The 18,592-nt window shown below is 35.9% G+C and overlaps 1 protein-coding gene across 2 annotated transcripts in view; it reads left to right on the top strand.

Annotated features, from left to right (window-relative positions):
* Nucleotides 1-18,592, top strand: part of LOC150106995 (alpha-tocopherol transfer protein-like) — a 67,804-nt gene that overhangs the window by 27,646 nt on the left and 21,566 nt on the right. Inside the window, exon 4 of one of the 2 annotated variants that reach the window (XM_090392867.1) lies at nucleotides 17,322-17,432. The exons of the other annotated variant lie outside the window; for it this stretch is intronic. Within the exon in view, the coding sequence (XP_090248993.1) occupies nucleotides 17,322-17,432 (111 nt within the window). The remainder of the gene's footprint in view (nucleotides 1-17,321; nucleotides 17,433-18,592) is intronic. 2 annotated transcript variants of the gene reach the window in all.

Consider the following 18,592-nt stretch of genomic DNA (forward strand, 5'->3'; position numbering starts at 1 on the left):
ATGTAGTACTATCATATCCTGTACACCCCTTGAGGGTACATGGCAGGAATTTGATGATGATGATATATAATATTTTATAAATAATTATTTATAATTTTATAAATAATAGTTTATTTTATTTATATTATTTATTTATATATAAATTTATAATATTATTTAGTGTAAAATTCATTATTGTATTATTAAATTAAATTTAATTTTCGTTTGAAAAAAAAAATTTATGCATTGTAACTCACCATAGAAATCAATTGAGCAGGGGAAGCTCAACTTGTCGGCAAAATCCTTACCGTATTTACTCGAATGTAACTTGCCCTCACGTATAACTCGCACCCCTGATTTTACTTTACGAAAAAATACATCAGAAAGTTTTGCATATTACCTCGCACACGAAAAATGCTTGCACAGTTCACGTCAAGGCGATAATAACTCGCTCCCCCTTGGTTAAAAACATGCCCTCCCCAAAGCCATTATATTGCAGATGGACAGCTGGAATAAAAACTGCACTAACTAATGAATCACTGTTTGTTGAGAAATAAATTACACAGACTGCAAAAGCCTCTGTGCCTTATTCAGGAATACAATAAAACCACTTGTTTTGCTTGCAGTCTGTGTAATAAAACCACGTGTTTCAGTGCAACCATATGGTTGCACTGAAACACGATATCTAACTAAAAACTGTTGTCCAATTTTTCAATTACATGAAATAAGTGTTTGTTTTATTGCATTTGAAATTCTCGATGTCATTATGAGAGATCACAAAGACTAACTTCAAATAAAATTCTTCCCCGAATTGAAACATGCCATATAATTACAGTGACCATATGTCCTTTAAGAGGACAGTCCTTTATTTCACTTTTCTGCCCTTTATTTTGTGAATTGAATATTAATGCCAACATATTTAAAGATGCAATTCATAAATTTTACCAAACCTGCGTTGATTATGTAAATAACTGGGACAGCTGTTTCGTAGAAGTAGAAGTACAGGCAGCCCTCAGTTTATGCCTCACTTCTGTTCCTGAAAAAACGGGCATAAACCGAATCAGCGTAAAATGAACCCAATTTTAATGGGAGGTACAAAGTTATATTCCACACATTCAAAAAATATGCACATGACATATCTGTAATACATACATATATATTTGTTAAAATAAAATTATTAATAACGAAAACAAAGCAAAATTATATACAAAAAAAAAAAAAATGAAACTTCGAAAAGATATTACATATTTCTATTTCTACACCAACATTGAAGTTCCTGGTTTCAGATCACCTGCATGTTTTTTTTTTTTTTTTTTTTGAATAAAGTATCCAGTGTTAACTGCCTAAGATTTTATATCTTTAAGGAGTTCAGTGTAAGGTCGAATAAATGCGATTACGTTCCTTTTTCGTTCGCACTCAATTCCCAATCGTGGTCCATTTCACAGAGTTCATTGGTCAGTCTCTATGCTTACAAGGATAAGCTGTAAATCAGCTGTTTTTATATCTCTCAGAGGACTTTCTTCGTTTTCTTTCTCCTCCTTTGGATGTTGACTTAATTTTTTGGCTAATTCTTTTAAGACTTCATTGGAAAGCAGTTTATCATGGCTCTATAAGACTTCTGTCACATCTTCAGCTGCAATATCATCCAATCCTACCTTTTGCGCAAGCTTGATAACATTTTCAATAACATTCTCCTCTTGCTCTAATTCCTCGAAGTCATGCATAAATGCTGGAAGAAGTTTTTGCCATGCTCCTTTTAAACACTTTGCTGACACTTCATTTTCTTAATTCCCTTCAAAATATCGAATGACCGCCGATAGTCTAATAGTTTTTCCTGAAATGTTCAAGACTCTTACCATTTCCATAAATGTTATATGGAGGTAATAGGCTTTGAAGATTGATATAATTTCCTGATTCATCATCATCAAATTCATGCCATGTACCCTCAAAGGGTGTACAGGATATGATAATACTATATGAAAAATTTACATCATTACTAACTTCCTATCTACAATTTTCCTCCAAATCAGTCTGTTACTAGTCAAGACTCCAACATTATCAGATCTTATATATCTATCATCTAAGGCACTTTGTACCATATCAATCCACCTATATCTTGGTCTTCCTCTGGGTCGTTTTCCTGCCAACCTGGCAGAGAACACTTGTTTTGCTAATCTTTCCTCGCCCATTCTGTTTAAGTGACCATACCACCTGAGATTAGCTCTGCTAATGCATTCCTGGATGCTGACAATGTCAAGTTATTTTCTAATATTCTCGTTTTTAATATGATGTTGCCATTAATGCTATCTGTTCACACCGCTAATCTTTCTCAGGACTCTTATATCTCTGGTCTCTAGTCTTTGGTCAAGTGTTTTACTTCTGACCCAGCTCTCAGATCCATAACTTAAAACTGGTTTGAACACTGTCTTGTACACAGCTAATTTAGTGTTCCGACTAATTTCTCTCTTATTCCATATGAATTTATTCATTTGACTTCCTACCATACCAGCTTTGTTGATTCTGTTGTCTATTTCCATATTTAATTTACCATCTTCACTAAAAATCGTGCCTAAGTAGCTGAAATGTTTTACTTGTTCCACAGGTTCTCCATTCACAACACAGTTGACATTTTCAATGATTCTGTCTATTTTCATTGCCTTTGTCTTTTTATTGCTGACCTTCATACCATATCTGTTACAACAGTTATTCAATTTAGTCAGAGAATCTTGCAGACTTGTAGCGGATTTATTTAGAAGTATAACATCAGCCGCATAAAGCAAACATCTCCAATTTTGATATCATGTTTAATACCACTTTCCTTCATAATGTGATCCATATAGATAATGAATAACAGAGGGAATAATGTACATCCTTGTCTCACACCAGATTTAACATTAAACCATCTTCCTGTACTTCCTTCAATTCTAACTACTAACTTACAACTCAAATAAAGACTAAGTATTGTTTGATATAATGCTCCATTGACACCATATAACTGTAGCATGTTGAATAGCTTCTCGCTTGGCACCTTGTCATATGCCTTTTCCAAATCGGCAAAACTTAAATACAGATCTTTGTTATATTCCCATGATTTCTCCCCTATTTGTCTTAAAGTGAAGATCTGATTCTGACAGCCTCTATTTGACCTGAATCCAGCTTGTTCTTCACCAAGCTTTTCTTCCACAATTCTTTGCAACCGTTTCTCAAGTATACTTGCATATATCTTACCAGGAACACTCAGTAGGGATATATACCTCTGTAATTCTCACATTCGTTTTATTTCCTTTTTTATATATGGGTACTATGAGAGCTCTACTCCAATCGTCTGGAATTCGTTCCTCTGTCCAGGCATTCTGAACTATGCAGTGCAGCCACTGTAAGACTTTTATCCCACCATACTTCAGCATTTCTGGTTGAATATCATCTACTCCTGCTGCCTTTCCACATTTCAAGCCTTTGATGGCCCCTTCGACCTCAAGTATGGATATGTACTCCTGACTGCATGCCCGGTCAGAGTTTTTTATCACTGTGCTGTCATCACTGCTTGTTTCATTTAGCAAATTTTCAAAGTAATTATTCCATACTTCAAGGATATCTTTTTCTCCCGTTTTTATTTCACCTTTGTCATCTCTAACTCCTTTTAGAGCACTCTTTCCTCCATTCCTAAGCTACTTCAACAGCCTCCAGAATATTTTGCCACCTTCTTGATATTTTCTATGTTCTTGCCAAAGTCCTCCCATGACTTTTGTTTAGCTAGTTTTACACACTGTTTAGCTTTCTTACATTTGTGTCTGTATTCTCTAAGAGCACAAGCTGACTTATTTTCCAGGAACTTTTGATATGCTTTCTTCTTTTCCTTCACCACTTCTTTAACTTCCTGTGTCCACCATGAAGTTCTAATTTTTCTATCCTTGCAGACAACTTCACCATATGCCTCTCTAGCTGAATCAATCAGGGTTTTCTTCAAGGCTTGCCACTGAATCTCCAAGGTTTGGTTGTTGTTCTCAAACTCTTTCATTTTTCCTTCAATAATCTTTGTATATTTTAGTCTACAGTTCACATCTGAGAGCTGCTCAACTTTTATTCGCTTTAAAACTTTCTTATATGTCATTCTTTTCAATATGAAATTCAATTTTATCCTGCTCAAAACTAAATAGTGATCACTTCCAATTTCAGATCCTCTGTACACCGGTGTCCTGCACCAGGGAGAAAACATCAATATCAACAATAACATAGTCAATGAGACTTTTTTTTTTTTCTTGCCTCTTCTCTCCATGTGAATTTGTGCACATTTTTATGTAGGAACATCATCATCATCATCATCAAATTCCTGCTATGTACCCTCAAGGGGTGTACAGGATATGACAGTACTACATGAAAAATTACATCATTACTAACTTCCTATCTACAATTTTCCTCCAAATCAGTCTGTTACTTGTCAAGACTCCAACATTATCAGATGTTATATTTCTATCGTCTAAGGCACTTTGTACCGTATCAATCCACCTATATCCTGGTCTTCCTCTGGGTCGTTTTCCTGCCAACCCGGCAGAGAACACCTGTTTTGCCAATCCTTCCTCTCCCATTCCACCTAAGTGACCATACCATCTGAGATCAGCTCTGCTAACGCACTCCTGGATGCTGACAATGTCAAGTTCCCTCCCAACATCCTCATTTTTAATATGATATTGCCATTGATGCCATCTGTTCACTCCTCTAATCTTTCTCAGGACTCTCATATCTGCGGTCTCCAGTCCTTGGTCAAGTGCTCTACTTCCGACCCAGCTCCCAGATCCATAAGTTAAAATTGGTTTGAACACAGTCTTGTATACAGCTAATTTAGTGTTCCGACTAATTTCTTTCTTATTCCATATGAATTTATTCAATTGACCTCCCACGATACCAGCTTTGCTGATTCTGTTGTCTATTTCTATATTTAGTTTACCATCTTCAGTAAAAACCGTGCCTAAGCAGCTGAAATGCTCCACTTGTTCCACAGGTTCTCCATTCACAACACAGTTGACATTTTCAATGATTCTGCCTATTTTCATTGTCTTTGTCTTTCCATCGCTGACCTTCATACCATATCTATTACAACAGCTATTCAATTTAGTCAGAGAATCCTGCAGACTTGTAGCGGATTTATTTAGAAGTATAACATCATCCGCATAAAGCAAAGAGCTGACATTAACATCTCCAATCTTGATATCAGGTTTAATACCACATTCCTTCATAATGTGATCCATATAGACAATGAATAACAGAGGGGACAATGTACATCCCTGTCTCACACCAGATCCAACATTAAACCATCTTCCTGTACTTCCTTCAATTCCAACTGCTGACCCACAACTCAAACAAAGACCAAGTATTGCTTGACATAATGCCCCATTGACACCATATAACTGCAGCGCACTGAATAGCTTCTCTCCTGGCACCCTGTCATATGCCTTTTCCAAATCGACAAAACTTAAATACAGATCTTTGCTATACTCCCATGCTCTCTCGACCATTTGTCGTAAAGTGAAGATCTGATCCCGACAGCCTCCATTTGGCCCGAATCCAGCCTGCTCTTCACCAAGCCCCTCCTCCACAACTCCTCTCAACCGCCTCTCAAGCATACCCGCACAGATCCCGCCAGGAACACTCAGTAGGGAAATACCTCTGTAATTCTCACATTCAGTCCTATTTCCCTCCCTATATATGGGCACTATGAGAGCTCCACTCCAATCATCGGGAACTCGTCCCTCTGTCCAGGCTCTCCGAACTATGCAGTGCAGCCACTGTAAGACTCTTATACCACCATACTTCAGTATTTCTGGTCGAATATCATCTACTCCTGCTGCCTTTCCACATTTCAAGCCTTTGATGGCCCCTTCGACCTCAAGTATGGATATGTACTCCTGACTGCATGCCCGGTCAGTGCTTTTTATCACTGTGCCGTCATCACTGCTTGCCTCATTCAGCAGTTCCTCAAAGCAACCACTCCATACTTCAAGGATATCTCTTTCTCCTGCTTTCATTTCACCTTTATCATCATTTGTTCCAGTAGCTGACTTTTCGCTGTTCACCCTGGTTCCCTGGCGAAAACAACGGGGGCCTTGTTTAACCGGGCGACGCCCCAGCCGGCATGAAATTTTGTCATGTTGTACCATCATTTTTTATTTTGGTTTAACCAATAAGAATACAATTTGGTCGGCTAAATCCCAAATTGCCAGCCCATCCTCGTTCGTTCAGTATCAAAGTAGATACCCAACAGGGTGCACCACGAGAAGGTGAGGATTGGACATTAGGTCAGAAGCCCTGGTCGGTTCTCCACATTCCTTTAAAGGCTATGTGGAGGTCTCCTCTCAGTTATACAGCTTTGACCCTTAATAACCAGTCCATGTCCTGAGCAGAAATCCTACAGGTATTTGCCATTATTATTAGCTTTGCTCTTTTCTCCAAATTTTCCCAAAACAATTTTGTATGTCTGACAATCACTTCCTACTCTGCTATTTAGATCCCCAATAAGGACCAACTTTTCTTTTTTCATTATGTCAGTAGCTTTCTCTAGAGCCTTAAAAAATTCCTCCACTTCTACCTTAGTAGAACCTTCTGTGGGACCATAAGCACAAATAAGTCTCATTGTCTAGTTCCCCATTCTGATATTTGCCCAAATCACTCTACTTGACACTGCCTGCCATTCAAGAAGATGAGCCTCGTATTTTGTGTTGAATACTATGGCTACTCGTTCTTTTCCTTGATTGTCATTGCCTGAATATAACATTTTGTATTTATTGCTCAGAAAGATCTTGCCAGTTTTTGTCTTTTTTGTTTTCAGTCACCCCTATTATGTCGATCTGGTACTTATCTAATTCCTCAGCTAGCTCCATTTCTTTGCCATTCAGGCTTCTTATGTTGATAGTAACGATCTTTAACTCTGGTGATGTTGAGTTGGGGTGTGTTTTCAGATTTGATCCAGTAGCTGACTTTTCGCTGTTTCCCTGGCGAAAACAACATGGGGCCTTGTTTAACCGGGCGAAACCCCAGCGGCATGAAATTTTGTCATGTTGTACCATCATTTTGTATTTTGGTTTAACCAATAGGAATGCAATTTGGTCGACTAAATCCCAAATTGCCAGCCCATCCTCGTTTGTTCACTATCCAGGTAGATACCCAACAGGGTGCACCATGAGAAGGTGAGAATTGGACATTAGGTCAGAAGTCCTGGTCGGTTCTCCACATTCCTTTAAAGGCTATGTGGAGGTCTCCTCTCAGTTATACAGCTTTGACCCTTAAGCACCTCTTTCCTGATCCATCGGTTGCAAAAGCGATGTTGTGTTTGGGAGCATGTAAACAACCTTGACATCCAATGGTGTTCTTACTTAAGCAAGGTTTTGAGGATGTCCAGGGGCATTATCCAAGAGAAGCAATGCCTTGGCTGGCAAATCATTTTCTTTATAGAAGCGAAGCACGGTAGGTCAAAAATAATTTGTGTACCAATCTATAAAAATGTCTTGTGTAACCTAAGCTTTCTCGTTCCATTTCCAATAGACTGGCAGCATGGCTTTTAGACCCTTGAAGGTGCGTGGTATTTGTGAATGGTACACAACATTGGTTTAAGCTTCGAAGTTCCATAGACATTTGAACCCAACAAAAGCGTAAGTTTATCTTTTGCAGCTGGAGCAGAACGTTCTTCACAGGAAATGAAGGTGCATGATGGCAATTTTTTCCAGTAGAGCCCAGTCTCATCAACATTAAAAATGAGATCAAGAGAATCAAGGGTCTGTGTAATAGACAGTTTGCACAAATGGCAGTCATGGCTTCTGATCCCTTGCACAGACCATTAAGTTCTTCTCTCATTCAGATGGCACTACTGTATAACAATACCTGTAAACAAAGCTGGCCTCTTGGCATTATTCTTCTCTAGTTCCTGCATAGATGAAGAATGCAAATCATCTCCTGCCATTACATGATGACTCCTGTAGTCTTTGTTGAAACTGTTGTAAATCATCTTATCTAGAAGTGTCCATAAGTTGCTCTCTATGTTATTAGAAATAACTTCAAAAAGTCAGAAGCACGAAAGGTCTATTCTGTTAAGTTCAAATCTGACGTGTTGTATTCTTTCATGTAATAAGGCCAGGGATCCCTTAGTATATATTCGTTTTGTTCTTCTTGAGTGAAATTGTTCTTTAAATGTTAAAAACTTGGGAATAATGTTAAAGTTTCTGCATCCTTTTAAGAAAGTTAAATGGTTTAGAAGTCAGGCTTTTTTACATTTGAGTTTCTCAAAATAACATACCTTTTGCTTCATATCATCATAGAATTTGTTCATTGTTTAGATTATATTTGGTCATTCAAGCATATAATTAAAATGAAATATATATTGAGATGTAATTGACCATGATTTATAAACATCTAATACCAACAAGTTTTGCCGATGGGGCTGTTCTGTAGTCTTTTGCCAGAAAGCAAACAGAAGCCTCTTGAAACTTAGATACCAAAAAGCCTTCAGGTCCTAATGATATAGACCATATAAGATGGTATCAGGACCCAGCCTGTATTTTCTCTGCTTTTTTATGCTCAGCTGTCATACATCCTACAGCATCTCCGAGGTAGTGCAACTCCGAGCAAAGGTGGACCAAGCTCTCATCACTCTTTGTCTCAGTATCTCCCATAATGCAAAGCACATCTCCATAGGTAAATATGACCTCTCCTATTGCTTCTGCCTTAGTGTCTCCACGGTTAAGTCTGCCTCCCACTGATGAGACCTCAATAAATTTCAACCTCAATAAAGGTTGAAACCGGTCTGGGTAGTGGCCCTTCCCTTAATGCATAGCAGTATACATGTCTGCAAGGAGATGCAGCTTTGCATTATGGGAGATACTGAGACAAGGAGTGATGAGAGCTTGGTCCACCTTTGCTCGGAGTTGCCTGGTGCTGCACTGCCTTACCCCAGTCCTGAAGATATTTTCAGACACACAGTTTGTTTGCTTACACTTGGATAAAGGATTAAACTAAATTTATTATAGTCTAACCAAGTGAAAAATAAACTTCCAAATGAAATATACTGTGAAGAGTATATTAAATATGGGTTTTCATTTGTAGGGGATGATAACCATCCTAACCTTTTGTGTGTTGTATGTGGGGAAGTATTATCCAACGGTTGCATGAAACCCTCTCTGCTCATGCGACATTTAGAAACTAAACATCCTATGTATAAAAACAAAGAAATACGTTATTTTCAGCGCTTAGAAAAGCGTCCAAATGTAACTTCATATGTGATGTCCAGAAAGAAAGACTATGAGAATGAAGTTGAGGCTTCCTACCGCATTGCTTATCACATAGGTAAATGTGGCAAAAACTACACCATAGCTGAAGATTTAATTTCTCCTTGTATTAAGGATGCCGTTTTTTGTATGTTTGGGGAAATGTCCACAAAATCGATACTATCTCTTTTACAAACAATACGATGTCTTGAAGAATTCAGGATATATCTGATGATGTTGAAGCTGCAGTAGTAGATAGAATTAAAAAAAGTAAATTCTTTTCCATCCAGGTCGATGAAAGTGTAGATGTTGCTGATTCATCTATTTTGCTCGTCAACGTGAGGTACTTGACAGAAAATTAAATTGAGGAAAACCTATTGCTTTGTTACCCATTGACAGAGCGTACCACAGGCAAAGATATTTTTTAATGTGATCGATGGTTATTTCATTGAAATGGACATTAGTTGGTCGAATTGTTGTGATGTATGCACTGATGGAGCCAAGTCTGTCTGGTTGTTTTATAGGCCTATGTGGCCGAGTTAAGGAAGTAGCTCCCCATGTACCATTGAGTTACTGCTGCATTCATAGACAAACACTTGAATCCCAAGCCTCTTCCTAGTGAACTGAAAGACGTTCTTGATAAGGCTGTAAAAGTTGTAAATTTTATTAATTCAAACCATGAAACTCGATTGTTTTAAGCGCTGTGGGAAGAAATGGGCAGCCTTCAGAACACATTACTTTTTGCATACGGAGGTAAGGTAACTATCTCGTGGTAAAATACTTACATGGCTGTTTGAACTTAGACATGAAGTCCAGGTTTTTTTTTTTGAAGACCATCGTTTCCATCTTGCTCAAAAGTTTCATGACAATGATTGACTTCAAAGTCTTACATATTTATCAGATATTTTTCTAGAAATAAACAATCTCAAACTTGGGACTTCAAAGCCGTTCAATCACTATATTCAAAATAATCGACAAAATTGAGTCCAGTTTTTTAATCAGCTACAGCATGATTAAAAAACTGGACTTTTGGAAAGCTTGTATTGAAAGAATTCAGCCTGAGGTTGTTTTTGAAACCCTGCACAACTTCTTATCTGAGAATGACTTGCACCTATCCCAAAACATGAAAGAGAATATTTTAAGTCGAATGGAAGGTCTCAAAGTGTCCTTTTATAAGTACTTCCCTCAACGTGGAAAAGAAATCAATTCTTCATTGAAGGGATTGCAGATCCCTTCAATGAAGAATTCTTCAAAGAAGTAAACTATCAATCAATCAATGAAAAAGAGCAGTTAATCAAACTTTCAACCGATTCTTCTTTAACTTCTGATTTTAAAAGAAAGCATCTTATTACCTTCTGGGTAGATGTCAGTGAGGAATACGAACAGCTCAGCAAGAAGGCACTCAAATACCTCTTGCCATTTACTAATATTAAACTAGTGGAGAGAGAGCTTTTTCTTCTTACACCTTCATAAAAAATAAGCACTGCAACAAGCTTAACGCAAGTCTGGATTTAAGACTGTATCTTGCATCTTTTGAGCCTGATTTCAAGAAACTAAGTGCATCAAAGCAAGCTCAACAATCTCACCAACAATGTTTCAATTGGCTAATGATCTGTATACCAATTAACACAGACTTTCAGATAACACAAATAAATATTATTAATAATAATAAATCAAAAGTTTGTTAAATACTTGATCATCATTATCAATATTTAACATGAAGCTATACTTATTTCAGTGTTATGAATATTGTAAAATTAAATCTGTGGTTTGTACTTTTAGTGTAGTAATTTTCCAACTTGTTACCTCATTTCCACTATTTTACATTGAGATAGGCACTGAACAGAAGTGTCAGTATTTAAAAACAGCTATTTTAAAAATGAGGGATACAATTTATAGAAATGGGTTTAAAAGGACATATATCTTTTTCAACTTGGTACACAAGTTGAAAAAGTTGGGAACCACTGTCCTACAGCATGGAAGCAAATATCCAGTCTGTTCTTTAAGAAAATGATATAAAATTCTGTTATCAGCCTATTATCCTCATCTTAGGCCTCTCCAACTAGAGAAAGTCATTAAGTCAACTTCTTCACTACCTGGATATATATCATGGAAAGGTTTAGAGAACTCTGTGCTATTGCTCTTGACACTTCCAAAGTTTGCTTGGCAGATTGCTATCTTTGGACCCTACCTTTCCTTCTTTAATTGGGTTGTTTTTCCTCTCTGATCATTCATTGCGTGATATGTATAACAACTATATGTTGTTATAGTGCCTTATTTGAAAACAGTAAATCTCGTGCACTTCAAGCAAAACAAGTAAGTTTTTTATACTGTGAATTCATTTAAATTAAATAATAGTTATAATTTCCAGTAAAATAAATTTTATAATCAAATCAATGCATTAATTTAGTTCAATATCGATCTTACACATATATCCAGTATGCATGATACATGTAATAGACAATCATTATTTAAAAAAAAAAAAAAATTTTTTTTCTCACTAAATAATTTCATTAATAAAATAATCCTGTCCTTATAACACAAAAGCTAAAACTGGCACACATTTTAATTAAATGCTCTTGTATATCTAGGTGCACAATTCTAATATAGTATTATTTGAAGCTTATTTTCACAGTTCACAACATCAATAAATTTGACTATATATTTGAACATTTTACATGATGACAAGGCTTTTTAACACTTATTTTCATTTTGCAAAGACAGGTCAAAAATCAGATCATGCAACTGAGTACATCTGAAAAGCAATTCTATCTCCATAGTGAGTGCTACCATCTTGTTGTTTTCATGAATTTTATTATTTCTTTCCTATTAAATTATTGTTTATGGATTTATATAAATTCACCCTTCATTATGAACAATAAATGAAAGAAAACAAATTACACTTTTTAGTTTTGTGAAATGATGCAAAATTGAAGGTGAATTGTGCAATGACTAGAAAGTTTTAAAAATGCTGAAGGGACAAGTTTTGTTGTACCATCAAGTAAAAGCAATCAGATAAGATATACTTTTCAGGACAAACAGTTCAAGGAATTCATGTTATTGTGCTACAAAAGGCAAAGTTGCATTTTGTCAGACGTGTAAAAAATGTCATAGGGCTGCTGACATTAATTCTTGATTGCTCCAGGATTTTTGAGGACCTTTCAAAGTGGAAACATTTTGGTTTCATGAGGGATCCAATTCTCACAAAAAATACTATGACATAGGCTTAGCCATAAATCACCTAGAAAACATGCCTCTAGCTGTTTACCAAAGGAAAATGGATCCTAAAATGATTGAATGCTTTAAGTGCTTTTTTTAATACAGCCTATTATATAGTTAAATTCAATAAACAGTTTACTGAACTCAGAAGCTTGATAGCCTTTTCTAAGTAAGCATGATATAGATATAGGTCCAGTACAGCAGTACCATAATGACATGAAATGTAAAGAATTTATTTGTCTTATTGCTGCTGTCATTGAACAAGAATTAGTTATGGAAATCAAAGACTCTAATAGAGTGAGTCTTCTTTTAGATGCTTCTACAGATATTTCAAATAGGGAGGAACAAGTGAAGTTCTAAACATATAGATAAAAATTTCCCCAGTACTTGGATATATTAGAGAGGAAATTGAGCTTGAATTGTCATTTTAGAGAGGAAAATGAATAAGTTATTCTTGCAATAGAAGGTGGTAATTGGCACAGACACAGATGGAACAGGAAACATGCTAGAATTAAAAAAAAAAAAAAAAAAATTATTGGGAAAAATTAGAGACGTGTCAGATCTTATATCAAGACATTGTATTACACATGATTTCAGTATGGCCATTTTAAATTCTATTAAAGATTGTTCTTATATTCAGGCAATGACAATCAAGGAAAAGAAGGAGTAGCTGTAGTATTCAACATTAAATATGAGGCTAATCTTCTTGAATGGCAGGCAATTTCAAGTAGAGTGATGTGGGCAAATATCAGAATGGGAAACTGGATAATGAGACTTATTTGTGCCTATGGTCCAACAGAAGGTTCTCCTAAGCTAGAAGTGGAAGAATTTTTTGAGGCTTTAGAAAAAGCCACTGACACAATGAAAATGGAAAAGTTGAGGATCTAAATAGCAGAGTATGAAATGATTGTCAGACATATAAAAATATTTTGTGAAAATATGAGGAAAAGAGCAAAGCTAATAATAATGGCAAATACTTGTTGGATTTCTCCTCAGGACATGGACTGGTTATTACTAACACCATGTTCCAACATAAAAATGTGCACAAATTCACATGGAGAGAAGTGGCAAGGAATAAGAAAAGTCTCATTGACTATATTATTGTTGATAGTGATGTTTTCTCTCTGGTGCAGGACACTAGAGTGTACAGAGGATTTGAAATTGGAAGTGATCACCATTTAGTCTTAAGCAGAATAAAATTGAATTTCATATTGAAAAGAAGAACATGTAAGAAAGTTTTAAAATGAATAAAAGTTGAGCAGCTCTTAGATGTGAACCGTACACTAAAATATACAAACATTATTCAAGAAAAAATGAAAGAGTTTGAGAACAGGAATCAAACTTTGGAGATTCAGTGACAAGCTCTGAAGAAAACATTGATTGATTCTGTCAGAGAGGCATGTGGTGAGGTTGTCTGCAAGGATAGAAAAATCAGAACTCCATGGTGGATACAGGAAGTTAAAGAGGCAGTGAAGGAAAAGAAGAAAGTCTATCAAAAGTTTCTGGCAAATAAGTCAGCTTGTGCTCTCAGGGAATACAGAGACAAATGTAAGAAAGCTAAACACTGTGTAAATCTAACTAAACAAAAGTCATGGAAAGACTTTGGTAAGAACATAGAAAAAAAATATCAAGAAGGTGGTGAGATATTCTGGAGGTTGTTGAAGAGTGCTGTAAAAGGAATTAGAGATGATAAAGCTGATATGAAAACTGGAGAAAAAGATATCCTTGAAGTATGGGGTCTGGCGTTGTCGTGGGGAAAGACAACCTTTCTGATTTGCCAATTCAGGACGTTTTGTTCTAATTGCACTGGGCAGTCGCATTAACTGTGAGCAATAGACATTTGAATCTATCGTTCTGCCTGATGTTAACACCTCGTAATAGACAACACCTTTATAATCCCACCACACAGAGAGCATGATCTTCTTTGGGTGCAATCCTGCTTTCGAGGTTGTTTGCAGCGGTTAACTCTTGCGCCCCAATGATCTTTTATACCACGTTATCGTACACGACCCATTTTTCATCTCCCGTAATCATCTACTTCAAAAATGGGTCGTTTTCTTGGTGACGTCGCAGCGAATCATAAATGGATATGCGAGCAGTCATATTGGCCTCAGTCAATTCATACGGCACCCAAACATTGAGTTTTGAAACATATCCCAACTTGTGCAAGTGGTTTTCAATGCTTGTATGGGATTTCAGTACTGCAGTAATTTTCCGCACAGTTTGTCGACGATATCCTTCACAATACTCAAATCAACCTCGGTCTGGCGACTGGCACAAGGTGCATCACTGACATCGATATCTCCAGAATGTAATTTGGCATACGCGTTTTGTTAAGGCACCATCCCCATATACGCTGCATGTTTTTTTTATGGGCCTCTGCAGCTCATTTGCCTTTTTTGAAATAAATAAAGCAAAATATGCCAGTAATGTACATTATTTCCTTCCATTTCTAAAAATATGTTACACACACGCAACTGAAGTAGGCCAAACGAAAATTCACTGAAAGGTTATGCGAAATGTTGCCTTTCAACTGCGCAATAGCATTGTGCAGTAGCACAACAATAGCAACAGGCAAAGTGGCATAAACTTGTACTAATGCATAAATCGAATGAACCTATTTGCCAATCCAATATCTATATTAACTTTCTTTCAAAAACCTAAGAAATTTGTTTTTTTTATTATTCCAGATGTGGTTTCATGCTGTTCAGTATATATTTCTATATATATACAGAAATATATACTGAAAAGATGCCCATAATGATAACTCTTAAGTGCTAAACTTAAGAGTTTGCATTCATTATTTCATTGTTATCACCTTCTCCTTTTTCTACGTAGCATTCCACTTAATATCTCATCGTGTCTGTCTCACATTATATCGCCTCAGAATCATTACTGCTGTTTCCTTCTCTTTCCCTTACATTACCATTTGAATGGACATAATTCCTCTGTTTTCATTAACAGTACTCCTCTTATCCTTCATATCCTTAGTTTAGTTCATAGTGGTATGTGTTCAGTTATATTTTTCATGTTCTGTATGCAGCAAATGTCTTTTACATACCCATCCATTACTATTTCTGTTGGTCTACTATTATCATCCAATCCAGTTCAATCACACCAACAATTTTTAAGAGAAACATCTTAGTGTCACTTCACCTTTCCTGTTTATTCCTATATACAAACATAGGAATTTGTGTGAACCTGTAGCCAGCCAATTTTTGCCATTTCTCAGCTGTAATGCTTCACCAGAATTTTTGTTTTCTTGCTAGTGCTTCTTTGCATAAAGCAGTGAGTGCAACTACTCAACCATCTCATGCAATAGAGACTAGCCAAGTATATTTGTAGTACTGAATGGTAATATTTCATGTTGGTATAAGATTTCAAATCAGTGTAAATTATTGTCCACTGAATTACTGGCAGAGAGCAGTAATTTTTTTCATATTGGAAAGAATACTGGCAGAAAGCAGTATTCTTTCATATTGGGAAGTATTCATCTATTAACAATTGTTTTTATTAACTGCTTTTTTTTTCCTTTTTTTTTTAGGGGGTGGAGACTATTTAACTTAGCATTCTCTTAAGACTTAACATACATGGAGTGTTTTAAAAACAATGCCTGCACACATCCCACAACACTTAGTGGGTGAGTGTTTCTTGAAACGTGTCTAATCTTATTTTGTTCCTTTGTCTCTCAGTTACAGTTTAGTTCATAGTGGCATGTGTTCTGTTATATTTTTCATGTTATGTATTCAGCAAATGAGTCTTTTACATATTTACCAATTTTTATAATAGTGTATAGTAATCAATTATTTTTTGACACTTGAAAATGTGCACTGTTGAAATTTGCTGCCAATTATGTTTCATGTAAAGCAGCTTTGAATGTGAGTATAAAAAACTATACATCACTGAACCTGAAGAACAAGAATCATTTGATGGAGTTGATATTACTTGATTGATCACAAAGTGGCCAGCCAAAAACCACAACTGATTTCCATAGGCAGAAAGCTGAGCACTTAATCATAGAATAAATCATAATAATCATAGAACAAAAAATAAATAAGCTAGCCCACTATCACTGAAATTGAACATTGGATTAGTGTGGTTCATATTACAGAATTGGTTATGGTAAAGTGTGCACATATTGAGTGCTTCATTACCATAGGAAGGAAGACAGTGCTTTCCTTCACAAAATTTTGACTGAGGATGAAATTTAGTTCCATCATTATAAAAATTCAGTCTATGGAATATTGCTACTTACCTCATTGAGGAGCAGGAAGTTTAAAACTCATCCTTCCCACTAGAAATTGCATGCTTGACTGTCTTTTTGAAACATCGAAGTGTCATTCATCAGGACTTTGTAGTGAAGGGGACAGCAGTAAATTTGCAAAACATCTTGAGAAAGTTTAAACAACAAATTAATCATGTTGAGGAAGAGGCATTGGTTTTGCAATTTGACAGTGTAAGGCTCCACCTGAGTGTTCACCTCACTGCATTCAGAATTCAGCTATTCAGAGCGATAGAGCAGACTTACCTTCGTTGGTTATTTCCTAAATTGAAGACACATTTCAAGGGTATCTATTTTCAGACAAGACAGATAAAAGCAAAGGTGATAAAATGGTTTTGAAAACCTGAAGCGTTTTTGCTACAATAGCTTTGAAAAACTTGTACAATAGATCAAATGTCTTTCAAAGAAACAGGAAATAAAGTCGAGGCTTCAAACTGGTTTTGAAGACACTACTTTTATGATAGCTCCCCACCCAAAAGAATTTAGGTAAGGAGCTATCATAATGTAGGCATTGCTTTCAAACTGCTCCTTATATATATAATATGATTACAAACTTTTGGGATTGCTCACTATTGTATTTTTATTTTAAGGATTCATTTCCTGCAAGATTTAAGGCTGTCCATATTGTAAATGAACCTGCTTTATTTGACATTGTTTTTGCCATTGTCAAGCCATTACTCAATGAAAAATTAAAAAAAAGAGTAAGTTTGTTTTTTTTTTACTTTAATATTCACTTGCTATCTATCTTGAAGAAATTTATTTAGCAATATGTATTTCACCCATAAAATAAATTATGAACTGTTCATGCCATTTTTGAATTACTGCTAATCTAATCAGTGCTATCTTTAGTAATGAAGAGTTTGTGGTCTTGGCCTTTCTAATTGCAGTTTTCATAATTATAACATGTTAGATCACTTCATTAGTACATCATCTAATTACATTGTTTTCATGTTATTCTTTTTCTGAATGGTTTTTCTCCACTGTGTTTAAGGTTTTCCCACTTGATCCTCTTACAATGTGCCTAACAAAAGCCAACTTTTTTCTTGCAGTTGAAAGGAAGTGTAAAGTTCCTCCTCACAACTCACTTTTATAATTTTCATGTAGGTTTAGTTCTCAAGAAGCATTAATACAACTTTTACTTCATACCCCTCACAAATGAAGAAAATATAACATTTCAGAATTAATTTTTAGGTCAGTCATAATATTCACATTCTTCTTACAGTTGCTTATGCAGCAAAAAAGCACCATTGTTATGTTATTTTTTTTACTTCTCAAGAGCAGCCTTTATCAGCATTTTCCTAATCTTTATAGTTCACTGGGCATCTACAGATGCTGTATGATCACTCTGATGCTCAGTGATGTGCCACACCAGGCCTGTTGTATGCTTTTCTGGCTGCTTCAACTCTCTGAAGATCAGTCACTCCACACACACACACCATCCATCCATCCATCCATCTCATTGATGGTCTACCACTTCCTCTTTTGCCAGTTTTCCCAATATACACTAATATTCTCACTCCTTTGCTATATCACAAATTTTTATTGGCATACTGATTGATGACCATCCATTGCCTTTCAGCACTGACAGCAGTATCATCTGCACTTCAAATGTGTATTTTTTGTTAATCTACTTAAGTGGTAAGGCATCCACAATAAGTTCTTCATCATAAATGTAGAACAGAATAAGGAAAAGAATGTGTGTCTTAGTCCTTTAGCAACTTCAGAAATGGACGTGTTTAGGAGTACATCATCATCTGCATAAAGCAAAGAGCTAAGTTTAATATCTGCACTTCTAATATCATGATTTTACCCCAAACCATGTTTCTGTACCCCTTTCGATTCTAACTGCTGACTTACAACT

Source organism: Typopeltis vanoorti, chromosome 5 (assembly GCF_054136105.1).
Source record: "Typopeltis vanoorti isolate ZY-2024b chromosome 5, IOZ_Tvanoo_1.0, whole genome shotgun sequence".
Lineage (NCBI taxonomy): Eukaryota > Metazoa > Arthropoda > Arachnida > Uropygi > Thelyphonidae > Typopeltis > Typopeltis vanoorti.